General features: G+C 45.8%; 1 protein-coding gene across 1 annotated transcript in view; it reads left to right on the plus strand.

Annotated features, from left to right (window-relative positions):
- The window catches only part of UBXN2A (UBX domain protein 2A), an 89,916-nt gene that overhangs the window by 3,849 nt on the left and 60,774 nt on the right, over positions 1-25,293 (plus strand). Inside the window, exons 2-3 of the mRNA XM_029596003.1 lie at positions 6,811-6,870; positions 17,635-17,773. Coding sequence (XP_029451863.1) covers positions 6,827-6,870; positions 17,635-17,773 — 183 coding nt within the window. The 5' untranslated portion in view covers positions 6,811-6,826. The remainder of the gene's footprint in view (positions 1-6,810; positions 6,871-17,634; positions 17,774-25,293) is intronic.

Raw genomic sequence — 25,293 nt, forward strand, 5'->3', positions numbered from 1 at the left:
GAAGGAAGAATAGGTGGTCCATCTTTGATACGGATTCCGATCTTTCCAGGTAGCGGACTAGGAGTCTGCCGACGTTAAGATGGCGTGAGTCTTCAGAGTCCTTATGCTCGTCTGGAGATGGCAGCGAGATGGTTTGGTTTAGATGGAAATGAGAAACCACCTTTGGAAGGAAGGAGGGGACAGTGCGTAGCTGTATGGATCCCGTTGTGAATCGAGGAACGGTTCCCGGCAGGATAGAGCTTGAAGTTCGGAGATGCAACGGGCTGAACATATTGCCACTAGGAACGCAGTCTTCAAGGTCAGGAGGCATAGGGACAGACCACATGTAGGTCCGAAGGAAGCTCCCGCTAGAAAGTCGAGTACTAGATTAAGATTCCATAGGAGTACTGGCCACTTTAGTGGTGCTCGGATTTGCCTGACAGCTCTCAGGAAGAGGGAGACGTCTGGATGGGAAGATAGACTGATGCCGTCCTCTTTGGCTCTGAAGTAGGCCAGAGCGGCCTCTTGAACCTTGATAGAGTTCAGAGACAACCCCTTCTTCAGGCCGTCCTGCAGGAATTCCAGGGTCATGGGAACTTTGACTATCCGCGGAAGGATGTTGCGGTCTTCACACCAGGCTTCGAATATTCTCCATATTTGTATGTAAGTTAAAGATGTGGAAAACCAGAGTGCTTGGAGCAAGGTGTCAATTACTGCCCTCGAGTATATGCTCTTCTTCAGGTGAGTCCTCTCAATGGCCAGACAGTAAGAGAGAATCGAGTTGGGTCTTCGTGGAGGATCGGTCCTTGCTGGAGCAGGTCCCTGTGTGGAGGTAGACACATGGGGTTCCCTGCCAGAAGGCTTCGCATGTCTGCTTACCAGACATGTGTTCTATCTTGCGGATGATCCTGCCCAGTAGTGGCCATGGAGGAAAGGCGAACAGCAGGTCTTCCTGTGGCCAGGTTTGGACAAGGGCATCGATCCCCTTGGGATTGAGGGTCTCGTCTGCAACTGAAGAACTTGGGAACTTGGGCGTTGGACCAGGTTGCCAGAAGATCCATGGCTGGGGTTCCCCAGCAGTCTATCAACTGGAAGGCTGTGGTTGACAGCCTCCATTCTCCTGGGTCTAGACTTTCTCTGCTGAGGTAATCCGCAGTGACGTCTTTTCCCGCGATGTGGGCGGCCGAGATCCCTTGCAGGTTTGCTTCCGCCCATGTCATTAGGGGGTCTATTTCTATGGACACCTGTTGGCTTCTGGTTCCTCCCTGGCGGTTGATGTAGGCCACTGTTGGGGCGTTGTCCGACATGACTCTGACAGCTTCTCCTCAGAGTCTGTGACTGAATCGTAAGCAGGCTAGTCTGACTGCCCAGGCTTCCAGTTGGTTGATGTTCCATCCCGGCTCTTCCTTGTCTCATTGCCCCTGGTCTGTCAGTTCCTGACAGTGGGCTCCCTACCTTCGTAAGCTTGCATCCATGGTGAGCAAGACGTAGGTCAGTGGGGATAGTCTTATTCCCTTGCTCAGATGGTCTTCTTGTAGCCACCATAGTAGCTGGGTCCGTACCTCCGTCAGCAACTGGAGGCAGACGGTGTAGTCCTTGGACATCGGGTTCCATCGTGACAGTAGGGAATGTTGTGGTGGTCGCATGTGGGCCCTTACCCACGGTACGACTTCTAGGGTTGATGTCATGAGTCTGAGGACTTGGAGGTAGTCCCTTACCGTGGGGCGAATGCCGTCCAACAGTTTTCTCAACTGGTCCATCAATTTCCTTCTCCTTGTAACAGGAAGGACGACCTTGTCCTGTTGGGTGTCGAACTGGACTCCCAGGTATTCTAGAGATTTGGAGGGCTGCAGGCAGCTCTTGGTTGTGTTGACGACCCACCCAATGTTTTGCAGTAGGTTCTTGACTCTGGAGGTCGCCTGATGGCTTTCTTCTGGAGATTTTGCTCTGATCAGCCAATCGTCCAAGTACAGGTGTACAAGGATTCCTTCTTTCCGCAGTGTCGCTGCCACTACCACAGAGGGGCAGTGGCTAGCCCGAAGGGTAGCCTCGGAACTGGTAGTGGTGTTCCATGATCGCGAAGCGTAGGAAACTCTGGTGGTTGTGATGAACTGGGATGTGCAGATAGGCTTCTGACAGATCCAGGGAGGTCAGGAATTCTCCCGGCTATACTACCCTTATGACTGAATGTAAGGTTTCCATGCGGAAGTGTGGTACCCTCAGGAGGTGGTTGACAGACAAATTAGCGTGGGGGTAGCTTGCTTATTACGGCGGTTACTACCTTAAATCAGTTAAGCCTGATACATAACTTTGAATGCATATACAGCGTTGCTCTCTGCTTCAATGGCAGGGGGAAATGTGGAAAAGAGGATTTGCATTCAGACAACAACCAACAAGGACAGAACTTCACAATCTGGGTAAAGCATGGGGGAAGCTTGTTTATTACAGCAGTTACTCCCTTAAATCAGTTAAGCCTGATACATCACTTTGAATCTATATACAGTGTTGCTCTCTGCTTCAACGGCAGGGGGAAATGTGGAAAACAGGATTTGCATTCAGACAACATCCAACAAGGCATTGATCTGTGCAGTCTGGGTAAACAAGCATCGGGGTAACTTGCTTGATGTGGCGGTTACTATCCTTAACCATTAAGTCTTATGCTCACCTTTGATGCAACGCCAACATTACACCCTGCATCAATGACAGGGGCTGGCAGGAAATTTGAATCAAACAGTTACTAACAAGGGCCTTGAACTTGGTGGTTGAAGATACAGATAAGTATGGGAAAACAAGTGTGGAAGCTTGCAGGGCAGACTGGATGGTCCTAGTGGTCTTTTTCTGCCGTCATATCTGTTTCTATGTTTCAGGATGGGCCGGAACGTTCCCTCTTGGGGACAATAAAATAGATGGAATAGTGCCCAGTATTTTGTTGGTGCTTGGGCACCGGTGTTATAGCCTCTAAGGAGAGCAATTTTGTCAGTGTGGTTTCCACTGCTGTCCTCTTGAAGGGGGAGTGGCAAGGAGATTTCACAAATTTGTCTGGAGGGATGCTGTGGAAGTCCAGATAGTATCCCTCTTGAATGATGGTTAGGACCCACTTGTCCGACGTTATCTCGACCTATCTTCAGTAGAATAGACAAGCCTGCCCCCTATGGCTTCTTCCTGTGGATGGGTCTGTTGATCCCCTTGTGGGGTGCAGCTGGGGCCTGGACCTGAGCCGGCTCCCCTCTTGTTGTGTTTGTTCCGAAAGGACTGGCCCCTGCCTGCAGGGCGAGGCGCTTGGTATGTATTCTTGTACGGTCTAAAGCGCTGTGATCTTCTGCCCTTGGATGTTCGGGGAGAGGGACGATGACTTCTTTTGTTCTTGTCCTCCAGTAGCAGAGGTACTGGGGATTCGCCCCATTTGTCGGCTAACTTCTCCAGTTCGTTTCCGAACAGGAGGGCTCCTTTAAAGGGCATTCTCGTGAGCTTCGTCTTGGAGGTCGTGTCGGCTGACCAGCTTCGGAGCCAGAGTTGCCTTCTGGCAGCCACAATGGATGAGATGCCCCTGGTTGAGGTGCACACCAGGTCGAATGTCGCATCTGTGAGGAAGGATATCACTGGTTCTAATGTTTCGACGGGCATGGTAGCGTTCCTGGCGAGTGATAAGCAGGCACGTGTCATCACGGCACAGCAGGCAGTGATCTGTAGTGACATAGCTGCTGCATCAAATGACTGTTTAAGGATGGATTCCTGACGTCTGTCCTGGGCATCCTTGAGTGCCACTCCTCCTTCGACTGGAATGGTAGTGCGCTTTGTGACAGCGCAGACCATGGCATCCACTTTGGGGAAACACCAGGCGTTCTTTGGCTGAGGGATCCAGTGGGTATAGGGCTTCTAGGGCCCGACCTCCCTTGAAACTGGCCTCCGGAGCATTCCATTCCAGGTCAATCAGTTGTTGTACGGCTTGTAGCAACGGGAAATGGTGTATGGCCTGACGTAGCCCGACAGAAGAGGGTTCGTCTTTGGTTCCGCTGTGGCGCTTGTGCTTGGGATGACCAGTTCCTTCAGGCTCAGAGACACGAGGTCTGGTAACTTGTCTCTGGAGAAGAAACGCATCATGGTATGGTTCCGTTCCTGGAGGAATTTCTCATTCTTCCTCCGAAGTGTCCGTGTCCCCTAAGAGGAGGCTTTTGTCCGGAGGGGGCATGTCTCGGGTAGGCCGAGAGGGGCCTGGAAGGTTTTGGTCTTTTGGTGGAGGCTATGGCTGTGTCACCGATTGTGCCTGGACAAAGATTTGCAGCCCTTTGAAGAATTCTACCCAGGAAAAGGTTCCTGGCTCCATGTTGAAGCCAGCAGTGTTCCCCGAGGGGCCCAACTGAGAAGGGGCTGAGCCGGGGATAGAGAGGTCCGGGGTACTATCGTTGGTGGAGCTGGATTCCTCTACTGGCCAGGGGGGGGGCCTTGTCCTGGTTCCCCCAGGGCCGCCTCGCACTGTAGGCACAGGGCAGAGTCCTCCTCGTGTTGCGCAGCTGTTAGGTGGCAGGCTGAGCAGAGGACTTGTGACTTGGCTTTCTTGGCCGGTGGTGCCATGGTTTGGATGCGTAGGGTCGTTCAAGACTGGTCTGTGCGTTTATATGCGTGCACCGGGCGGCTTAGATATGCACTCCGGGGGCATCGATTTGCGTACAGGCTGCTATGTGCGCCTAAGGAGATGCGCACCGCTGTGCGCACAGGCTTAACTTGTGTGCCATTGGGCGTGCTGCTGTGCGCACGGCACCCTAGTGTGTGTCGCTGTGCGCCCGGCACAGATGTGTGCACTGCTATGCGCACAAGTAGGTTGTGTGCCCGGCTCACCGCTGTGCGCATGGCTCAGTTAAGCAGACAGTACAATGATCGGGGGGGGGGGGGGGGGGCAGAAATGGCACAGACGACCTTGCAGGCAACATGGCGACCCTCCCCCCTCCTGGAGGGGGGAGGGTCTCCTGCGGGGAGAGAGGGAAAAGTACCTTCACCGTCGTGCTTGGTATTGCACCCGCTGCCTCTCAGCCACTCCCGTTTCTGGGGGCTAAGTCCATGCTGGGAACTGGCTACCGGACCGAGGCTTTCCTCTGAGGGATCCTGGAAATCACCTCAGGAATTCTCGACTGGGGGAGGGACCCTTAAATATCACCGCAGGAGAGCGGGGCTCGTCTGTAGAGGTAAGATTATTTCTTCTTTGTTTTGGATTTTCTAACGCTGTGCAAGCGTGTGTATGGTCCCGAACTGCTAAGGAGACGGAGAAATACTGAAGAGCAGAGCTTCCTGCACGGGTATATGTACTGGTGCTGATGTCAGATTGAAATCTGACTCCGTCTCCAACTGCTATCAGGAGCACACTATACCCATTGGTCCTGAGTCCATCTGCTACACGCTAGGAAAAGACTTGTTTGGATTTCTGAGCTAGATGGTTAGAAGATAGCTATCGGGGCATTTTTAAAACCATCTGCCTTGGTGCCTGGAAAAATACTAAGTAGCTAAAATATGGTAGATGACACTTAGTGCTGCTCCTGGGTTGAGAAGAGCCATCTTTGACAGCTCAGGCTCCATCCTGAGTGGTCCAACTGCTGGCCCCCCATGGAGGAGATGCAGTGTAGGACAGCCCCTGCAGAAGCACCCCAAGAAAAGGGCAATTCTTGGGGAGGGGGCGAATCAGGCCAGTTGCAGCATCCACTGTGTAGCCTTTGTCAGTCTCTTCCTGAGTTGCTGCTGGAAGTTTCTTAAATGTCATCCTGCCCTTCTGCGATCTATTCCAGTCTGTAGGCGCAGAGTAGTGCTGCCTTTCTGTGGCTGCCTCTTGTTCTGCTGGCTTCTTAAGTTTGAACTGCAGACGTCTTAGGTAGTTCAAACTTCAGTCAGCAGGGAAGGATGCAACCACAGGGAAGAAATGTTACTATTCTTGGAGCCAAAGGGGATGACTGTGCGCAGGTGAAGGAGTGAGAAGAGATGGAAGACCACCCTAGCTGATTAACCCTGGGCTTCGCATCTCCCTAGGTGGGGTTGCCTCTGGGCATGCTAGATCTGCTGTAGCCCCCTGCTGCTAGACCCCACAGGAGCTGAAGCCTTATCTCCTTTAAAAAAAAATAAATTTTTGTTTGGCATGTTTTTTAAAAATAGTTTTCCAGCCCTGGGTGCACAGGACATGCAAACTTTGCATCTACTTTTCCTGCGGGTAAAATTTTTATGGAAAATCTACATGTTTTCACATCCTCTGGCTAAAGATATGCATGCTTTGTAACACCGTGTATTTTTAGCTAGATTGAGGGAGGGCAGTTTTGCGAAAGCCGGGTTACCCAAGTGAATTGCCATTTATCTGGATAAATGGCTTTGATAGTTTTCCCTCTGTGGGGGTTACTGTATTTTGTGACTTCATGCACAAGTTACACCAGTTTGCAAAATTGGACATAGGTGCATCATGGGCCTTTTTACAAAATTGCCTGCCCACTGTGCAAGTAGACTTAAACACATGTGTTTTCACTGAAGATTCCTTGGACTGAACAGGAGCATCCCGGTGGGTGGGGTTAGGGGTCTGGAGATGCATGCACACTTTTGGATTTTAAAAAGTATGTGCATAAATTTCATGGAAAATTTGTGCAGACATTATAGCAGGTGTAACTTTTTGTGGATAGATCTGCTGGGATGATTTTCAAAGTGGACTTCCCGTGCATGAAATGCTGTTTTAAAAGCAGAAGTCCCTTTGAAAATTTCACTCCAGCTGTCCTGCTCCCACTGGAGCAGAATTAATCAAGGAGCTGGAACTGTAGTTTGAAGTTTTACTTCAATAATCCTAATTTTTTTTCTTTCTGCTCTTAGGAAGAGAGGAAACAAGATGAGGGAAGTAGACAAAAGTGAAACCATAAAACAAACAGAGAGGTAAATGTTTTTTTGTCATTGTTTTCACGAGCTCCCAGCACACAACGATCAGCATATCATTTTCTGTTTCTCCAGCAAATATTTGGAATGTGGCATTTCATGTTTAGCTGTAATTAAATCTAAATGTATTGCAAAGCTGTTGGTATGGGCAAACTAGATGGACCATATGATCTGTTTCTGCCATCATGTTTTTATGTATATGATGGCGATTGGAGTTGTTTGGGTATAGGTCACTGTCATGGGTAGAAACATTTTTAGAAAACTTAGATGTTGGCCAAAATTCTTAGGAATGGGGAGAAAAATTCTTATAGATTTGGGGGGATTTTGTTTGTTTTTTCTTTCAATATTGTTTTGCTCTTCCTTGGCCTCTAGCCTTATGCCCCCACTTCTTCCCTTCCGGAAGCAATGCCTGGTGCATCAAATTGTAGGTGCTTGGGTGACCTGGCACTCTGTTTCTTTTTTTTCTAGCCTTGGTTATTGTGTGACAGATATGCAAATTATTCCTTGTGAAGAAATTAGAAAAGCAACTTCCCACAGTATTTCCAATTTCTATGGTGTGCTCCTGTTTAGTTTTCATCTATCCAGCTATGCATTGTTCATAGAGGTCTATAAAAATCATGAGAGGTCTAAAACGGGTAAATGTGAATCTGTTATTTATTCTTTCAGATATTAGGATTAGGGAGCACTCTGTGAATTTAGCAAGTAGCACATTTAAAACAAATGAAGAAAGTTCTTTTTCACTCAACACACAATTAAACTCTGGAATTTGTTGCCAGGGGATGTGGTTAGTGCAGTTAGTGTAGCTGGGTTTAAAAAAGGATTGGATAAGCTCTTGGAGGAGAAGTCCATTACCTGCTATTAATTAAGTTGACTTAGAAAATAGCCATTGCTATTGCTAGCAACAGTAACATGGGATAGACTTAGTTTTTGGGTACAGTCACTCAGCAGTGCATGGTTCGGAGAAATGTATCCTTGAAGGATACTAATGAAACAGGAGAGTTAGGGCATCCCAACAGAGAGGTTCCATTACAAGCAAACCTAGTCCATGTGCCTATATGTAAAAATCACTAAAGCTAATGATTTCCGAATTATCCCAAACAACTGAAAAGCAGGTTGTTAATACAATCAAAAAACCTTTGAAATGTCTGTATGCCAATGCCAGAAGTCTAAGACGTAAGATGGGAGAGTTAAGAGTGTACAGCAGCAAATGATGAGATTGACATAATTGGCATCACAGAGACTTGGTGGAAGGAGGATAACCAATGGGACAATTCTATATCAGGATACAAATTATATCGCAATGATATGGAGGATCAACTTGGTGGGGGTGTGGCACTTTGTCCGAGTGGGTAAAGAGTCCAACAGGATAAAGATCATACAAGAGCCTAAATGCTCAGTAGAATCTATATAGGTAGAAATCCCATGTGTGTTGGGTAAGAGTATAATGATAGGAGTATACTACCGTCCACCTGGACAAAATGGTCAGACAATGATGAAATGCTTAGAGAAATCAGGGAAGCTAACCAATTTGGCAGTGCAATAATAATAGGAGCAATTGGTTCAGGAACCAACAAGAGAGGGAACTATTTTAGATTTAATTCTTAGTGGAACACAGGATTCGGTGAGAGAGGTAATGGTGGTGGAGCCACTTGGCAACAGTGATCATAACATGATCAAATTTAAACTAATAACTGGAAGGGGGACAATAAGTAAATCTGCAGCTCTAACACTAAACTTTCAAAAAGGAAACTTTGATAAAATGAGGAAAATAGAAAAAAACTGAAAGGTGAAGCTGCAAAGGTTAAGTGTTCAACAGGCATTGGCATTGTTTAAAAATATAATCCTAGAGGCGCAGTCCATATGTATTCCACACATTAAGAAAGGTGGAAGGAAGGCAAAACGATTACCATCATGGTTAAAAGGTGAGGTAAAACAGGCTATTCTAGCCAAAAAAACATCCTTCAAAAATTGGAAGAAGGATCTATCTGAAGAAAATAGAATAAAACATAAGCATTGTCAAGTTAAGTGTAAAACATTGATAAGACAGGCGAAGAGAGAATTTGAATTGAAGTTGGCCATGGAGGAAAAAACTCATAATAAAATTTTTTTTAAATATATCCGAAGCAAGAAACCTGTGAGGGAGTCGGTTGGACCATTAGATGACAGAGGGATTAAAGGGGCTCTTAGGGAAGATAATGCCATTGCAGAAAGACTAAATTAATTCTTTGCTTCTGTGTTTACTAATGAGGATGTTGGGGAGATACCAGTTCCGGAGATGGTTTTCAGGGGTGATGAGTCAGACGAACTGAATGAAACCATGGTGAACCTGGAAGATGTAGTAGGCCAGATTGACAAACTAAAGAGTAGCAAATCACCTGGACCGGATGGTATGCATCCTAGGGTACTAAAGGAACTAAAAAATGAAATTTCTGATCTATTAGTTAAAATTTGCAACCTATCATTAAAATCATCCATTGTACCTGAAGATTGGAGGGTGGCCAGTGTAACCCCAATATTAAAAAAAGGCTCCAGGGGCGATCCGGGTAACTATAGACCAGTGAGCCTGACTTCAGTGCCGGGAAAAATAGTGGAAACTATATTCTCAAGATCAAAATCGTAGAGCATATAGAAAGACATGATTTAATGGAACACAGTCAACATGGATTTACCCAAGGGAAGTCTTGCCTAACAAATCTGCTTCATTTCTTTGAAGGGGTTAATAAACATGTGGATAAAGGTGAATTGGTAGATGTAGTGTATTTGGATTTTCAGAAGGCGTTTGACAAAGTCCCCCATGAGAGGCTTCTAAGAAAACTAAAAAGTCATGGGATAGGAGGCGATGTCCTTTTGTGGATTACAAACTGGTTAAGACAGGAAGCAGAGTAGGATTAAATGGTCAATTTTCTCAGTGGAAAAAGGTAAACAGTGGAGTTCCTCAGAGATCTGTACTTGGACCAGTGCTTTTCAAAAATAAAAAAAAAAAAAAAATAAAAAAAATATATATATATATATATATATATATATATATATATATATATATATGATCTGGAAAGGAATATGATTGAGGTTATCAAATTTGCAGATGATACAAAATTATTCAGAGTAGTTAAATCACAAGCAGATTGTGATACATTACAGGAGGACCTTGCAAGACTGGAAGATTGGGCATCCAAATGGCAGATGAAATGTAATGTGGACAAATGCAAGGTGTAGCATATAGGGAAAAATAACCCTTGCTGTAGTTATATGATGTAGTTAGGAAAAAGCTCTAGGCATTATAGTGGATAATACTTTAAAATCGTCAGCTCAGTGTGCTGCAGCATTCAAAAAAGCAAACAGAATGTTAGAAACTATTAGGAAGGGAATGGTTAATAAAACGGAAAATGTCATAATGCCTCTATATCGCTCCATGGCGAGACCGCACCTGGAATACTGTGTACAATTCTGGTCGCCGCATCTCAAAAAAGATATAGTTGCGATGGGGAAGGTACAGAGAAGGGCAACTAAAATGATAAAGGGGATGGAACAGCTCCCCTATGAGGAAAGGCTGAAGAGGTTAGGGCTGTTCAGCTTGGAGAAGAGATGGCTGAGGGGGGTCTTTAAGATCATGAGAGGTCTTGAACGAGTAGATGTGACTCTGTTATTTACACTTTTGAATAATAGAAGGACTAGGGGGCATTCCATGAAGTTAGCAAGTAGCACATTTAAGACTAATCGGAGAAAATTCTTTTTCACTCAACGCACAATAAAGCTCATTTGGAATTTGTTGCCAGAGGATGTGGTTAGTGCAGTTAATGTAGCTGGGTTCAAAAAAGGTTTGGATAAGTTCTTTGTGGAGAAGTCCATTAACGGCTATTAATCAAATTTACTTAGGGAATAACCACTGCTATTAATTGCATCAGTAGCATGGGATCTTCTTAGTGTTTGGGTAATTGCCAGGTTCTTATGGCCTGGATTGGGCATGGTTGGAAACAGGATGCTGGGCTTGATGGACCACTGGTCTGAACTAGTATGGCCTGAGTTGCAAATTATTTTATATTCTTGACTCACTGCAACTATAAGGATAAAAATTGTCTAGCTTTGTTTTAGCTATACACACAAGTGGCTTATTGTCAAAAACACCCCTTCAATGAGCTATAAAGAAAAAACCCCAAAATAGGGTGTAAATGCCTTGCTTGCTATATCAATTGTCTGGTATCTTCAAATAGGGCCCCTGCCACCACTTAGGCTATGCCTTAACATACCATTTTTAATGTGAATCTCAAATATATTTTTTCATTTTTGTTTTGTTTTTGAAGTGCAAATAAAATGTCAGTCTTGACAATGATTCAAAAAGCTTCTGTGCTCTTTTTATTCTTTTTGTCAAAATCATTTTTATTAGTGAGCTCAAGCAGTACAAAGCCAAAACTATGTGGAATCGTCCAACACAGTGCATCATATTTACAGATTAGGAATAGTTCCCCTATAGTGAGTCAACCAAGGGTAGCTGTCGCACTGCCCGACCTCCTTTTATGGTCCAGTGGGGTTAAACCACTGGGCAGAATCTCCACAATCATCCGCACAGGCCAGTCTTCCCATACATCACCCACACCCATACTCTTCCATTCCCTCCTCCCCCGTCCCTTAGGAGAGCGCCGCATTGAAATCAATGGTACAAACTCCTGCCCAGATCAAATACTGTCTGACATTCAAGTTATTTCTGAAACCCCCCACAGCGCTTCTGTCAGGGCGCAGTCGACCAAGTCTCCTAGGTCCCTGCAGCATGCTGGGCAATCTAAGTCATGTCCAAGATGTGTGGTAATCTGTGGTGAGCAGGTGTGTTTGAATATCCTGTGGTAAAAGGGCAAAGCAGTTAGACCAACTATCTCTGTAAGTCTGCTCTGTCGCCCGAGGGCTGTCCAAAGAGGCCAAGTGCTCCATATGCATTGTAGAAGCGAGCCTATAGTACCATGCTCGCATATTGGGGAGCGTAGCCGGGTCTATCCAGTCGGCTAAGATCGTGCAACATGCCAGCAACAATGCGGTGTGACCAAACTTGTCCAGGAAGCTTGATAAACGGGAAGAGCGCCTCGCAGCCCGGACAAAAGGAGTTTGCCGGTCCGGTTAATGGAAACTCGTGTACTTTGAGCCACAACTGCCAACACTCCATTCCAAAAGCCGCTAAGCTGTGCTTGGGCTTCCAGGTGCTGCTGCAATTGTTGCTGTAGCTGCTGGTGCTGCGCATTCTGGGTCTGAGCGGCTGCCCGGAGCTGTTGCTGTCCCTCCACCAGTGCTTGCAGTAACTGTTCCATTTCTTAGGGAGGTTTCTGCAAAGGCTATTCTGAGCTCCTGCCACCCTTCAAGGCCGGAAACCTTTCCCTTTCTTTCAAGAAAATAACCAAACAAAAGAAAAGCCTGCTTTTCCTGCTCTGACTCACTACTTCTGTTCCCTCCCTCCGGCGGAGCTTCTCTCCTTAGCTGGTACAAATAAACAACAAAACAAAACCTGTATGGCTGCCGTTGCAGCCAGGCGCCCCCCCCCCCCCCCCCCCCAAAAAAAAAGTGTTGTGTTTTTTTTTTTTTCCTTGCTAGTGTGGGTCCCTGTCTGTGCAGATTCTTAGAACAGGTAATCCCGCTGCTGCCACCATATGTGATGCCCTTGGAGCGGTCTATGACTGGGGTAGGCCGCAGAACAGACCAGGCTGGAGAATGGTCGTCTCTTCATCTGTTTATTTACAAAATTATATAACAGACGAGGAGGAGGAGAAGTCCATTAACGGCTATTAATCAAGTTTTCTTAGGGAATAGCCACTGCTATTAATTGCATAAGTAGCATGGGATCTTCTTAGTGTTTGGGTAATTGCCAGGTTCTTGTGGCCTGGTTTGGAAACAGGATGCTGGGCTTGATGGACCCTTGGTCTGACCCAGCATGGCAATTTCTTATGTTCTTAAGCAAATGGCTGCTTACCTCAGCAGACTGATAAGCAAAGACAATGTCCAGAACAAACACAGCATTGGATTACAGCTTCCTTCTTCCTGGGGGCCTCTCTAACTCTCTCATGGTCTCACCTTTATATCCCTTACCTCAGGGAAACGCCCCCACCCGAGGATCCCTTTCCTGTCTGTCTTAAGGTGGATCGGGCCGGATAGCTGGAGCCGGTCCGTTAAGGCAGTCTGAGGCTTTCTGTCATATACTCTATCACACACTGCTATTTGCCTCAAGCTTGCATCTCCATTTCACCTTTATAACAGAGCAGCCTGTCACAGAAAAGGGAAGGGTATGATTGTGTCTTGCACAAAAGAGCCATCCTTAGCCTTAAATACTTAGTTGAAACTCTGAATGACATAAATAGTAATGTAGAAGATGGTGACAGAGACCAATTGTCCCACCCTGTTTCCCTCTCTGGTTCTCTATCATTTTGGGTAGATGATCATGTAAATTCCTTTAAATAAACACATTTTCTTCCCCCTACTCCCCTGTCTTTTACCCAGCCTCTGATCCCTATTCCTATACTGTCTTCTATGTGTAAATCAAATAAATGTATCCCAAGCATGTTTAAATTCTTGTAGGCCATTCCAGGCATTTTTCTTCTGTTTTGAACAGGTCTCATACTTACTTCAATGCCCTCTCCTATATCTTAACCACCAAGCTGTAGTAATCTAAACAACTTCCAGCAATAGTGAGGATGATGTCATAACTTCTGGCTTTCCCATGTTTGTTGGTGTTAAAGTTGTAACTCTGTGCAGGCTACCCCCACCTTCTTGGAAGCCTGAGGCAGCTGTGCCGGCGCTGTCTGCACACTGGTTTGTACTCTCCCCTCTTTGGCTGCCTAAAACTTTGTATGACGTGCAGCATAAGCGCATGCAGTCATTTTTTTTTTTCTGCCTATTTCCCCTTAACCCAGGGGTAGGCAACTCACATCCTTGTTTTCAGGACATCTACAGTGAATATGCATACAGAGCCACAAAACAAGTCTGGTTTTCAGGATCTCTAAGACGAGAGTACATAGGCTGCCCTTACCTATGGGTTTTCATCTTTCCAAAGCATGTTTTAAATTCTTCTGTACTTAACAGACCAGTAAAATACAGGAAAACGAGATTTTCTGTAGAAAAAGAAGTTTAGGGAAAATAGGGTCAAAGACAGAAAAATACCACCTTTCCTTTCTAATCCCTCCAGCCTTTAGCCAAGTCCTCTCTAAGATATATAAACAGGTGCCTGTGTGACCAGGCACCCGAGATTTTTTCAGTCTTGGAGGGGTCATGATATGAAGTTGCAGGGAGGAAGATTCAGAGGAAACATGAGAACTTCTTTCCTGAAAGTAGCAATGCCTGGAATAGCCTACCAGTAATGGTGGTAGCAACCAAAGTTATTTGAATGTTCCTATTCTATCTCTTTCCCCTGTTCCCTTCTTTCTCCCAGTAAGTACACTTTGAATTTATTAGGCCTTGGTACATTAGAACATCAGATATGCCATACTGGGCCAGACCAAGGGTCCATCAAGCCCAGTATCCTGTTTCTAGCAATGGCCAATCCAAGTCACAAGTACCTGGTAAGTACCCAATCATTAAATAAATCTCAAGCTACTATTGCTTATTAATTAATAGCAGTTTAGGTTTTGTGTTGCAGGCCTTGCATCATTTTAGTAGCCCTTCTGTGAACCACTTCTGTGCTCTGTGTCCTTAGTTAGGTACATTCTTAAAAAAGGATTGGATAAGTTCTTGGAGGAGAAGTCAATTACCTGCTATTAAGTTCACTTAGAGAATAGTCACTGCCATTAGCAATGGTAACATGGAATAGACTTAGTTTTTGGGTACTTGCCAGGTTCTTATGGCCTGGATTGGCCACTGTTGGAAACAGGATGCTGGGCTTGATGGACCCTTGGTCTGACCCAGTATGGCATTTTCTTATGTTCTTATACAAAAAACACTGCACACTTTTTTCTGCTGATATCTTTGTTAATCATCATGAGAGGTCTTGAACGAGTAGATGTGAATCGGTTATTTACACTTTCGAATAATAGATGGACTAGGGTGCATTCCATGAAGTTAGCAACTAGCACATTTAAGACTAATCGGAGAAAATTCTTTTTCACTCAACGCACAATAAAGCTCTGGAATTTGTTGCCAGAGGATGTGGTTAGTGCAGTTAGTGTAGCTGGGTTCAAAACAGGTTTGGATAAGTTCTTGGAGGAGAAGTCCATTAACTTCTATTAATCAAGTTGACTTAGGGAATAGCCACTGCTATTAATTGCATCAGTAGCATGGGATCTTCTTAGTGTTTGGGTAATTGCCAGGTTCTTGTGGCCTGGTTTGGTCTCTGTTGGAAACAGGATGCTGGGCTTGATGGACCCTTGGTCTGACCCAGTATGGCGTGTTCTTATGTTCTTGCTGCTTTATTACACGGATTAGTCATCTTCAGGTCATGTTGGATTACTCTTAGATTTTTTTTCTTTTTTTGCTTAATATTTTCTGATATGTAGCTGTTCTTTTGCATCCCAAATGCATGATTTTACACTTAGCATGAAGCTTATTTTCCAAACCCTTAACCATTCTTCACTTTTTCAAGGCCTCTTTACTTTTTCTTTCCACCCCTTTTGGCATGCCTACTCTGTTAGAAAGTTTGTTTCATCCACAAACAAGTATATTTTCCCTCGAGCTCCTCAACAATGTCACAGGATATCGAAAAGAAGTGGTTGTACTGAACCCTGGAGTACCCCACTGGTCACTTTTGCCTTCACCATGATGGACTCCATTGTTTACTACACTCTGTCCTGCCAATTAGCCAGTTTTTGTATGTCGTGGGTTCAGAAATGTTACACACATCAGAAAACATATCAGTTATGAACCATAAGTGGCGATGTGGTGTGAGTTGCATTGGTATAATTAGCTTGGATGGTACACATCCATAAGATATGACATTCTGAGTCAGACCAAAGGTCCATTGAGTCCAGCATCCTGTCTCCAACCGTGGCCAATCCGGTTCACAAGTTACCCGCAGATTCCAAGAGTAGGTCCATTTCTTGTTGCTCACTCCCAAGAAAAACTTAATTGTCTGTTTTCTGATCTCCCTGTATTGCTGGGGATCCATTGTGCCATGGATGTATCATCTGTAAACAAGATGAAAGTTATAGGTGCAAGAGGATTTATATGCATGCTTCACAGTGTGGCCTAGAAATATGAATGTAGGGTGTAAGAGCGATTATAAAGTTGTGAATGGAAACGAGATTGATTAGGATACGATACTGCATACAGTTGATGGTGTAAGGGATAATTAGTTTTACATGATTTATCTGACATTTAAAATCAGATAAGATAAGGTCCAGGTTCATGTAAAGAGAGGATGTCTACACCTTTCTTGAGGTGGATAATAATTTTTATTATAGCAGCATAAAATATACAGTGGTTTTATATACAAGAGATATTTGTTTAGGTTTGGTTTTGTTACAAAGGTTATGAAAACGCCTGTGTCTAGCCCAAAATTAACTTGCACTTTAAAGCCACACTGCCAGTTGACCACCCAGCTTAAAGTAGCAATTTAGCCAGTTTATCTTACGTTGATCAGGTGTGCATGAAAATATCTCTGGCTCTTGCTCTCCACTGCAATCAGGTTGTCCTGGTAAGGTTCCTGTCTCTGGCATGGAGGGTAGGAAGCTGGACCTTTGGCAGGTAAATGACAGGTTAACACCACCGTCCCAGGGCAGTAGAGCTGGTACTTACAAAAGTCTTTGTAAGGTGTGCACTCAGGAGACAGGAGCAAAAGTTGTTTTATCCTGTAAAGGCTTGTGCAAAGATGAGATCAGCAAGGGTATGATTAGGTAGATACACCAAAGTTAATGGAGCAGGGCAAGACTGCAACCAAGGCTTTAAAGCCTCACACCGAGCTTAGACTAGGTTCCCAACTCAAAATGCATGTGCATATGATCCAAAAATCAATATTGTCTGGAGATTACCTCAATCTACTGGCATAAGATTGGTGGGTTTCTGATATGACGACTTAATGTTTGTATGCAAATTCTTATGCGGATGATAACATGGGCTGGAAGACTTCTAGTAAACTGAGTTAGGACTCATGGCTGGATACAAAGCTTGTAAAGGCCATAAGCTTAGCAAGTCTGTGTGGCTGTCCCAGCTATGGTAAATTGTTATGTGAAGACATTGCCTGATATGGAAACATTATCTGCTTCTCTTCAGTGCTGTTCTCACTGGCATTCACATTAAAACTGCAGGGACAAACACATGGCTCAACTTTCATCATGTGTTGCTCAGGCTTGTACACAGGTTTGCTTGCCCACACTCCTTTTTAGGGTGACAAGCTTATCCCTGCACCCTGGCAATGGTTCAGCAGGTCTTACTGTCTTATCCCTTATTCCTAGTAGGGCTGTAGATACTTTTCCTGGAGAAGACCAACAAAAGAATGAATGCTTTTTAAGTGATGTTTGTATTGAGGAAAAGCAGTATTTGAATTAAAAAAACCCAAACAAAACAAAACTTGAGGCTAAACTTTCACATCCTGCTGTTACAAACCAGTACACTCAGTGTAATCCAGTGAAGTAAAGTGATTTTCTGTAGATTGCCCTGTTTACACTTTTCTCTGTACTATAGCATAGAATGCTGTGGAGCAGGGCACAGTGGACATGAACAGTGGTCTCCTTTAGAAACGAAATAGAAGCATGTCTGCAACAGAGTCCAGTTCAAGAGAGAGATTATTTTGGTGCAAAGATTGGTATGTAAATGAATTTAAGTTACTTGTTCTACATTCTCCCTTTTTTTTATTTATTTTTTCAGGGTTTCCAAGCAAGAATTTGGGGACTGGATTGCTGGTGGCCTAGCTGGAAAGAATTCTGCCTCTATTGTTGATGGCCTGTTTAAGGAGAGCAAGAGTGCCAATTCTATAGATGCGTCACAGACTGATATTAAGGACCATGTAGGTAGATAAAATCTGGAGCAATCCTCATTTAACTAATTTGCTTAAAAGGTTTTAGCAGGAATGAGAAAATAGGGTAATGTAAAATACTCTTCTGTCGATTTTTATTTTTCAATTACAGCGATTACTACTAGATTTATTCTCCCATCTCATGTTCTTTGTGAACTCTGCTCACTATTTATTTGTACTTTGGACAAAGGAACCCCAATCTATTTCCTACAGCAGGGAATCCCAAATTATAGCCCACAAGCCAGACCTGGCTCCCCAAACCTATCCTTGTTTTTTTGCACTGGAGGCTCAAAGGCTGGTGGGATATCTCAGGCCCCTTCAGCCAGAGCAGACCTGCTGAACTATTGCCCAAGATGTCAGCTGCTGGTGGGGAGGCAAAGCTCCACCAGTAAGCTGCTGATGGGAAGGGGCAAAGTGTGTGAGATTGGAGGGAGGAGACAGGGGAGCGTGAAGGGAAGGAAGGGAAAAAGATGTCAGAGGAAGAAAAAGATGGGTGGAGGTGAAAATAAATGAAGGGAGGGACGTGGGGAGAGTAAGAGGGGTGTGTGAGAGGGCAGGAGGCACATGTGCACACATTCTAGGGAGAAGATGCGGGGTGCGAGGTTACCAGGGGTATGGCACACCAACTTCCAAAAATTGTAGAAATATTACCAGTGCTCTTGAGAACCTTGTCCCCTGCTTTACCCCTTACCTAGCATTTCAAACCAACAAGAGGGCCAAACATGACATCCCCCTCCCCAGCAAAATCCAAAATTCCTTTTCTTCCTGCTAGACCATTCTATACCAGAGGGATTTCCTGTTCCACAGCTGCCAGAGACGGAGAGTGAATCCTTTTTTTCTTGTAACTTCATTGTTGGCAATAAAGGAGGAATGGTCTAAAGTAGTTGTTGCCAGTAGTCTGTTGTCTTCAGCAGTTGCAGACACAAAGAGGTGCAAAAAAAGGCATCTCTCAGATCCAAAGTTAGGCATCAGCCTGGTTGAGTGACTAGAGCTACTGGGGCAACAGTCCTGTGCGACTGTTTTCATCAGTGGAGATTACAACCAGGTATTACCTGAGAGGCTTCGCCCTCAGGGTTGATCCTCATTCCCCTAAGGGCCTGGTTGAGCACCCCTCAAGAGGGGTTCCCAGGTCTGTGGTTGATTACTCCTCGAGGGAGGTTCTCAGGTCTGGGGTTGATCACCCAGCGTGTTGTGGCTTCCCGGTCTCCCACTGCCCCGGTTGCTCTTCATCCCTCTTCTCCACTGTAGTGAGTCGCAGATATTATTCCACTAACACTGCTGCCATTCCCACCAGACAGGAATGGCACTAGTATTAGTGGAAGCTGGCAATATTAGAGACATGACCCTTTCTTCTTCCTGTCCCCATGGCCCAGAAGAAGTGATGTACAATGGGGCGTGCGGGAAGAAGAGGACCATTGTGTATTCAAAATGGCAGCATCGCGGACCCGGACAAAAATGAGGAGCAGGCCAAAACGGCAGACAGAGCAGCGCTAGCCCCTCGCAGCTAATGGGATTCTTCTTTATTGGGCCATGGGGGCTGGAGGAGGAGACTGCTGCTACAACTACCATTTGTGATCTGGGTGAGGGGCTGTGAGTAAGAGCAAGCATGGGTGTAAGTGATTGAGAGTGAATGTGTGTGTGATTGGGAGCACGTGTTAACATGAATGTAAGTGAGATAGCATGTGTGGGATTGAGACAGACTGATCGGTGAACGTGACAGGTGTGTATATGAGTATGGGAGTGGAAAGCCTGTGTGTGTGTGTGTACATGAGACTGACTGGTTGGGGAGGTGACGGATGTGTGTGGGGGAGAGAGACGGGTTGTGAGCCCTAAGGAAGAGGATTGTGAGGACAGAGCTTCAGCAGCCACTGCTGCTGTTGGCCTGCAAGGGAAAGGAGTAGAAGCGTTGCTGGAAAGGGTACGTAAAAGTGGCTTTATTTTTCTTGATTGACTGCTCCGGGTGTCGCGCATCAGAGAGTACATGAGGGGCATGCCCCTTTGTGCACCCCTTTGTGTTGCCCCATAATAAGAAGATAAGACAACTAGCTGTCTTCAAAAGATCATTATTTTGAAGTAAGTGACATTATGGCTAATAACATAAACATCATTTTAAATGGCGGAAACTATGAAATTGCCTCATTCCAATCAAAGCAAAAATGAACAAGAATTATCCATCAGATTCCTTTAATTTTACATATGCCTTCTATGTCATATCTTGTACTTTCTATACTTTTAATTAATGTCCAGTCTGTAACCAAAAAAATACCATTAATCAATGACTTATTAGATTAATATTCCCCAACGATTTGTTGTATTACGGAAACATGGCTGAAGGAATCCAATACAGTTCTAACGAATCAAATTGTTTCTCCCGTGCATGATATTTTTTCAATACCTAGGAAAAATGGTAAAGAAGGGGAGGTATCTTATGTTAATTGCAAATAAATCCTTAAAACTGAAGCTGATTCAAATTACAATTGCTCCTCCATTTGAAATAGCGCTGTTTGTCGAAACATCTACAGGTTTGTTCCGTATAGTGTCTTCCTGGTCTTCTAGAATATAATAGTTCACCATTAACTGAATTATTAATAGTTCACAATTAACTGAATTATTAGCAAATAATATTAGATGAGATGCCTGTAGTGATTTTAGGTAATTTTAATCTTCATCTAGATCAGTGGTTCTCAACCCTGTCCTGGGGACCCCCCCAGCCAGTCGTGTTTTCAGGATATCCACAATAACCCTTCGGGTTGGCCACCGCTCCGTGAGTGTTCACCAAGGTTCTCGTAGTGGTCGCGGCTTCCCTCCGTCGGCAAGGAGTCCTTGTACATCCCTACCTCGACGATTAGCTCATCCGGGCAAAGTCGCACGCGTCCTGCAAACTGGCGGTTTCCTTGGTGGTGCGTCAACTTCAGTCGTTGGGTTGGGTAGTCAACTTCGCGAAGAGCAGACTCGAGCCGACCCAACAGTTGGAGTTTTTGGGCGCTCGGTTCGATACCTTGGTGGGCAAGGTTTTTCTTCAACATCAATCCATGCTCAACCTCATGGCACAGGTGCGGCGCCTGATGGACCTTTCGACTCCCACGGCTTGGGATTATTTACAAGTCATTGGTCATATGGTGTCTACTATGGAGATGGTACAGTGGGCTTTTGCGCATATGCGGCCGTTACAAAGAGCGCTTCTATCTCGTTGGGATCCCAGATCAGAGGAGTATGGGATGGAATTGCCTTTGATGGAGCCGGCCCACTCCAGCCTCTCCTAGTGGCTAACTCCAGGCAATCTCCTACAGGGAGTGGACCTGGAATCTCCGTCCTGGATGGTGGTGACGACAGATGCCAGCCTTTCAGGCTGGGGGGCGGTTTGCCAGTCCAGAGCAGTCCAGGGCACCTGGTCAGCGCTCTAGTCCACTTGGTCCATCAATCGATTGGAGACCCAGAGTGGTACGTCTGGCCTTGCGTCGCCTCCTTCCAATGGTGCGCGGCCGACCGGTAAGAATTCTGTCTGACAATGCGACCACAGTGGCGTACATAAATCGGCAAGGAGGCACAAAAAGTCGAGCGGTAGCGACAGAGGCGGCATTGTTGATGGACTGGGCGGAAAGACACGTGTCGCACCTCGCGGCCACCCACATTGCCGGCGTGGACAACGTTCAGGCAGATTACCTCAGTCGGCAGCACCTAGATCCAGGAGAATGGGAGCTCTCGACAGAGGCGATGTGTCTCATCACTCGGCGTTGGGGGACTCCACGTTTGGACCTAATGGCGACTCGACTAAATGCGAAAGCGGCGCGTTTCTTCAGTCGAAGAAGAGAACACACGTCGGAAGGGGTGGATGCGCTGGTGCTTCCGTGGCCCCGTCACATCCTTTTTTTATGTGTTTCCTCCGTGGCCCCTGGTGGGGAAAGTGTTACGACGCATAGTCCCATCACGGTCGGGTGATTCTCGTGGCTCCGGAATGGCCGCGTCGCCCGTGGTTTGCGGATCTCGTCAATCTGGCGGTGGACGGTCCGCTACGTCTGGGTCATCTTCCCAATCTCCTCCATCAGGGTCCGGTATTTTTCGATCTGGCGGATCACTTTTGTCTGGCGGCTTGGCTTATGAGCGGAAGCAGTTAAGGAAGAGAGGTTATTCGGATGTGGTTGTGTCTACTCTCCTTCGGGTGCGTCTGTCTTCCACTACGCTTGCTTATGCTAGGGTCTGGAAGGTTTTCCACGATTGGTGTACCACGCTAAGTATTTCGCCCAGACGTTCGTCCGTGCCTCATATCCTTATGTTCTTACAGGATGGCCTGAAGAAGGGTTTGGCATATAATTCGCTTCTAGTCCAGGTAGCGGCTCTGGGTTGCTTGAGAGGTCAGGTTGAAGGGTCTTCCCTTGTGAGTCACCCAGATGTGGCTCGTTTTTTGCGAGGTGTTAGAAACTTGCGTCCTCCTGTTAGGCTTCCCTGTCCTTCCTGGAACTTGAACTTGGTACTCCGTGGCCTGTGTGCGGCCCCGTTTGAGCCTATTAAAACGGCTTCATTAAAGGATCTGACTCTCAAGACGGTATTTCTTGTGGCCATTTCCTCGGCTCGTCGGGTGTCGGAGCTTCAGGCTCTTTCTTGCAGAGAACCGTTTTTGCGTATTTCTACATCAGGAGTTTCTTTACGAACCGTACCCTCCTTCTTACCTAAGGTGGTCTCAGCGTTTCATGTCAACCAGACGGTAGAGTTGCCTTCTTTTTCGGAAGAGGAACTGCAGTCTTCTCAAGGTAGGGACTTGAGACGCCTGGACGTCCGTCAAATTCTTTTGCGCTATTTGGAGGTTACCAACGACTTTAGAAGGTCGGATCACCTTTTCGTGTTATGGAATGGACCCAAGAAGGGTCTTCAGGTGTCCAAAGCTACGATCGCACGCTGGTTGAAGGGCGTTATTGCCTCCACGTATATTGGCTGCGGTAAACCTGTTCCTGATGGGCTTAAAGCTCATTCGTTGCATTCTCAAGCGACTTCGTGGGCAGAAAATCAATTGGTCTCTTCTCAAGAGATATGCAGGGCGGCCACTTGGAAATCCTGGCATACGTTTTCCAGGCATTATCGCCTGGATGGCCGTGGTCTGTCTACACAGTCCTTTGGGAGCAGCGTGATTTGAGCGGGACTCTCAGGGTCCCACCCCAGTTGAGGCGGCTTGTGTACATCCCAGCTGTCTGGACTGATCCTGGTACGTACAGGGAAAGGAAAATTAGTTCTTACCTGACTGATAATTTTCGTTCCTGTAGTACCATGGATCAGTCCAGACGCCCGCCCACAGTTTTCTGGGAGTCCGCTCGTGGTCCGTAATTTTTCCATTACAGTTTATGTCCGCAACATATGCAGCGTTTTCAATGTTCGGTTTGTCATTGTTTCGTGTTTTACTGTACACTCTTTGGTGTCCTACTTGTTGTTTCTGATTTGTCTGTTATCAAGGAGGTTTCTGTTTGATCTGGCCTCTAAGTTAAAATACTATAAATAAAGTAAAATTTTGGAAATCTATTGGGGGCAGTGTTGAAAGTGGCTAATTCCTTACTTCTGCTTTGATATCACATATACTGAGGGATCGCAGGTGGCACACCAGTATATCTAGGGGGTGCTTTCAGTTTTCTCTCTGACTCCATCTGCTGGAGGGGAGGCATAACCCAGCTGTCTGGACTGATCCATGGTACTACAGGAACAAAAATTATCAGGTAAGAACTAATTTTCCTTTCTATCACAATTTTTAAAGTCGATAGAACACCAACAAACTATACCTTCACAAATTCCTCCAAAAGATGTTCCATCTCTGCTGGAAGACCGTTCTATTCCAGGGCTGTTACCGAAGGAACAACCACGGGAACCGCCAACACCTATAGAAGAATTGTCTTTGACGACGTCTTTGGAAGATTCTTCAACTGGATACCCCTCATACCCAGATGAGGCACCACCTGAACCAGCATCCCCACCTGAGGATTTGACCTATTCTCAATTTATAGAGAAGGTGGGTTTATTCCTCAGTATTGAAACAAGATGTCTCCACAATCTTCAACAGGAGATGATGGGCATTTTAAAGATATTTGACACTCCAGGTGAACCAGTGGCATTTCCTCAACATCAAGTGCTCAATGCCATCATGGAAAAGTCATGGGATACTCCATTAACAACTCCATCCATTTCACGAAAAATGGATCTTAAATACCGTATGAGACATTCACTCTACTATTCTACCATACAGCTACCCCATCAGTTAGTAGTGGTTGAATCGGCTATGCAAAAGGCAAAAAAGTCTAGAATACATTCAAACACACTGCCGTCCCGAGATGCCAAACTACTGGACGATTTTGCAAGGTGTTCATATCAATCAAGTATATTGAACGCAAAAATCCAGAACCATCAGTTTATCGGCCAGTACCTCTTTGAGAACTTACAAGCTATTAAACCATATCTGACGCAGGCTTCCCATGATTCTATCCTGCTTCCTGAATTCCACAACATGGAAGAGGGGTTAAGACATCTTTTAAGACCTATCTATGAAGGTTTTGAGATGTCTTCCAAAATGTCAGCAAACTCTGTAGCGGCGAGATGTATAGCAAGGCTCCGATCAAGCGCAATAAGGGACGACGTCCACAATAAACTGGCAAACCTACCATGCAGACCAGATGACGTCACCTATGACGGATATTTAAGGTCTTAGAATTTGCTAACACATCGAGTTAGCAAGGGGTTTTGCTACCTAAGCTACTCTGCCTCCTCGGACTAACTAGGGGTACCTGCTCCTCGGGGGCCTCGCTCTCCTTCTTACTTTGTAGATTGCAGTCTGGAACCAGTTCTCACTCCTCGAGGGCCCTTGTTCCCGGACTTATTCGAATTCACTTCTGCCTGGAAGTCAGCACTGCCTACTACATCTGTGAGTTACCATCACTCTCTCAGAGCTTTCCCTGGAACCAGGTACTTGCTCCTCGAAGGCCTATACATTCCAGCTCCTGGGCTTTTATGAGGCATTGTGTGAGTCTTACCATCAGGTTCGGTACTTAAACTCTGCTTACCCTGCCTACTCACTATATTTCAGTTTCTCTACAGCTCAGCCTCCAGGGATCGCTGTTCCAGCTTCTGAGGGACTACAGCCCAGCCGGGCATTCCAGCTCACTACTGCCACCTCTGGTGGTTCAGTATACTGTCTAATAAAGGAACTAGTGTGTGTCTGTCTCCATACTCTGAGCCTGACCGATGGTCCCTCTCGGTCTTCCCCGGGGGCATGGTCATCTGCCACTGGTCCAAGGATCCACCCACAACTCTCCTAAATACTACAGATTGCTAACTCCTATCTGATTGCTCCTCCCATCAGATAGCAGTTTCATTACAAAGACTTAAATATTGCTCCACCGCTTCAGGATATTTTAGTTTCCTCCAGGAAACTATCAACTAGAATCAATTACCAGAGAAAATGGTCTCGCTATACTTCCTGGTGTACAACAACAGGTATTAATCCACTTACCTCCCACCAGAACGCCTTCTCTCCTACC

The sequence above is a fragment of the Rhinatrema bivittatum genome, chromosome 3 (assembly GCF_901001135.1).
Source record: "Rhinatrema bivittatum chromosome 3, aRhiBiv1.1, whole genome shotgun sequence".
Taxonomy (NCBI): domain Eukaryota; kingdom Metazoa; phylum Chordata; class Amphibia; order Gymnophiona; family Rhinatrematidae; genus Rhinatrema; species Rhinatrema bivittatum.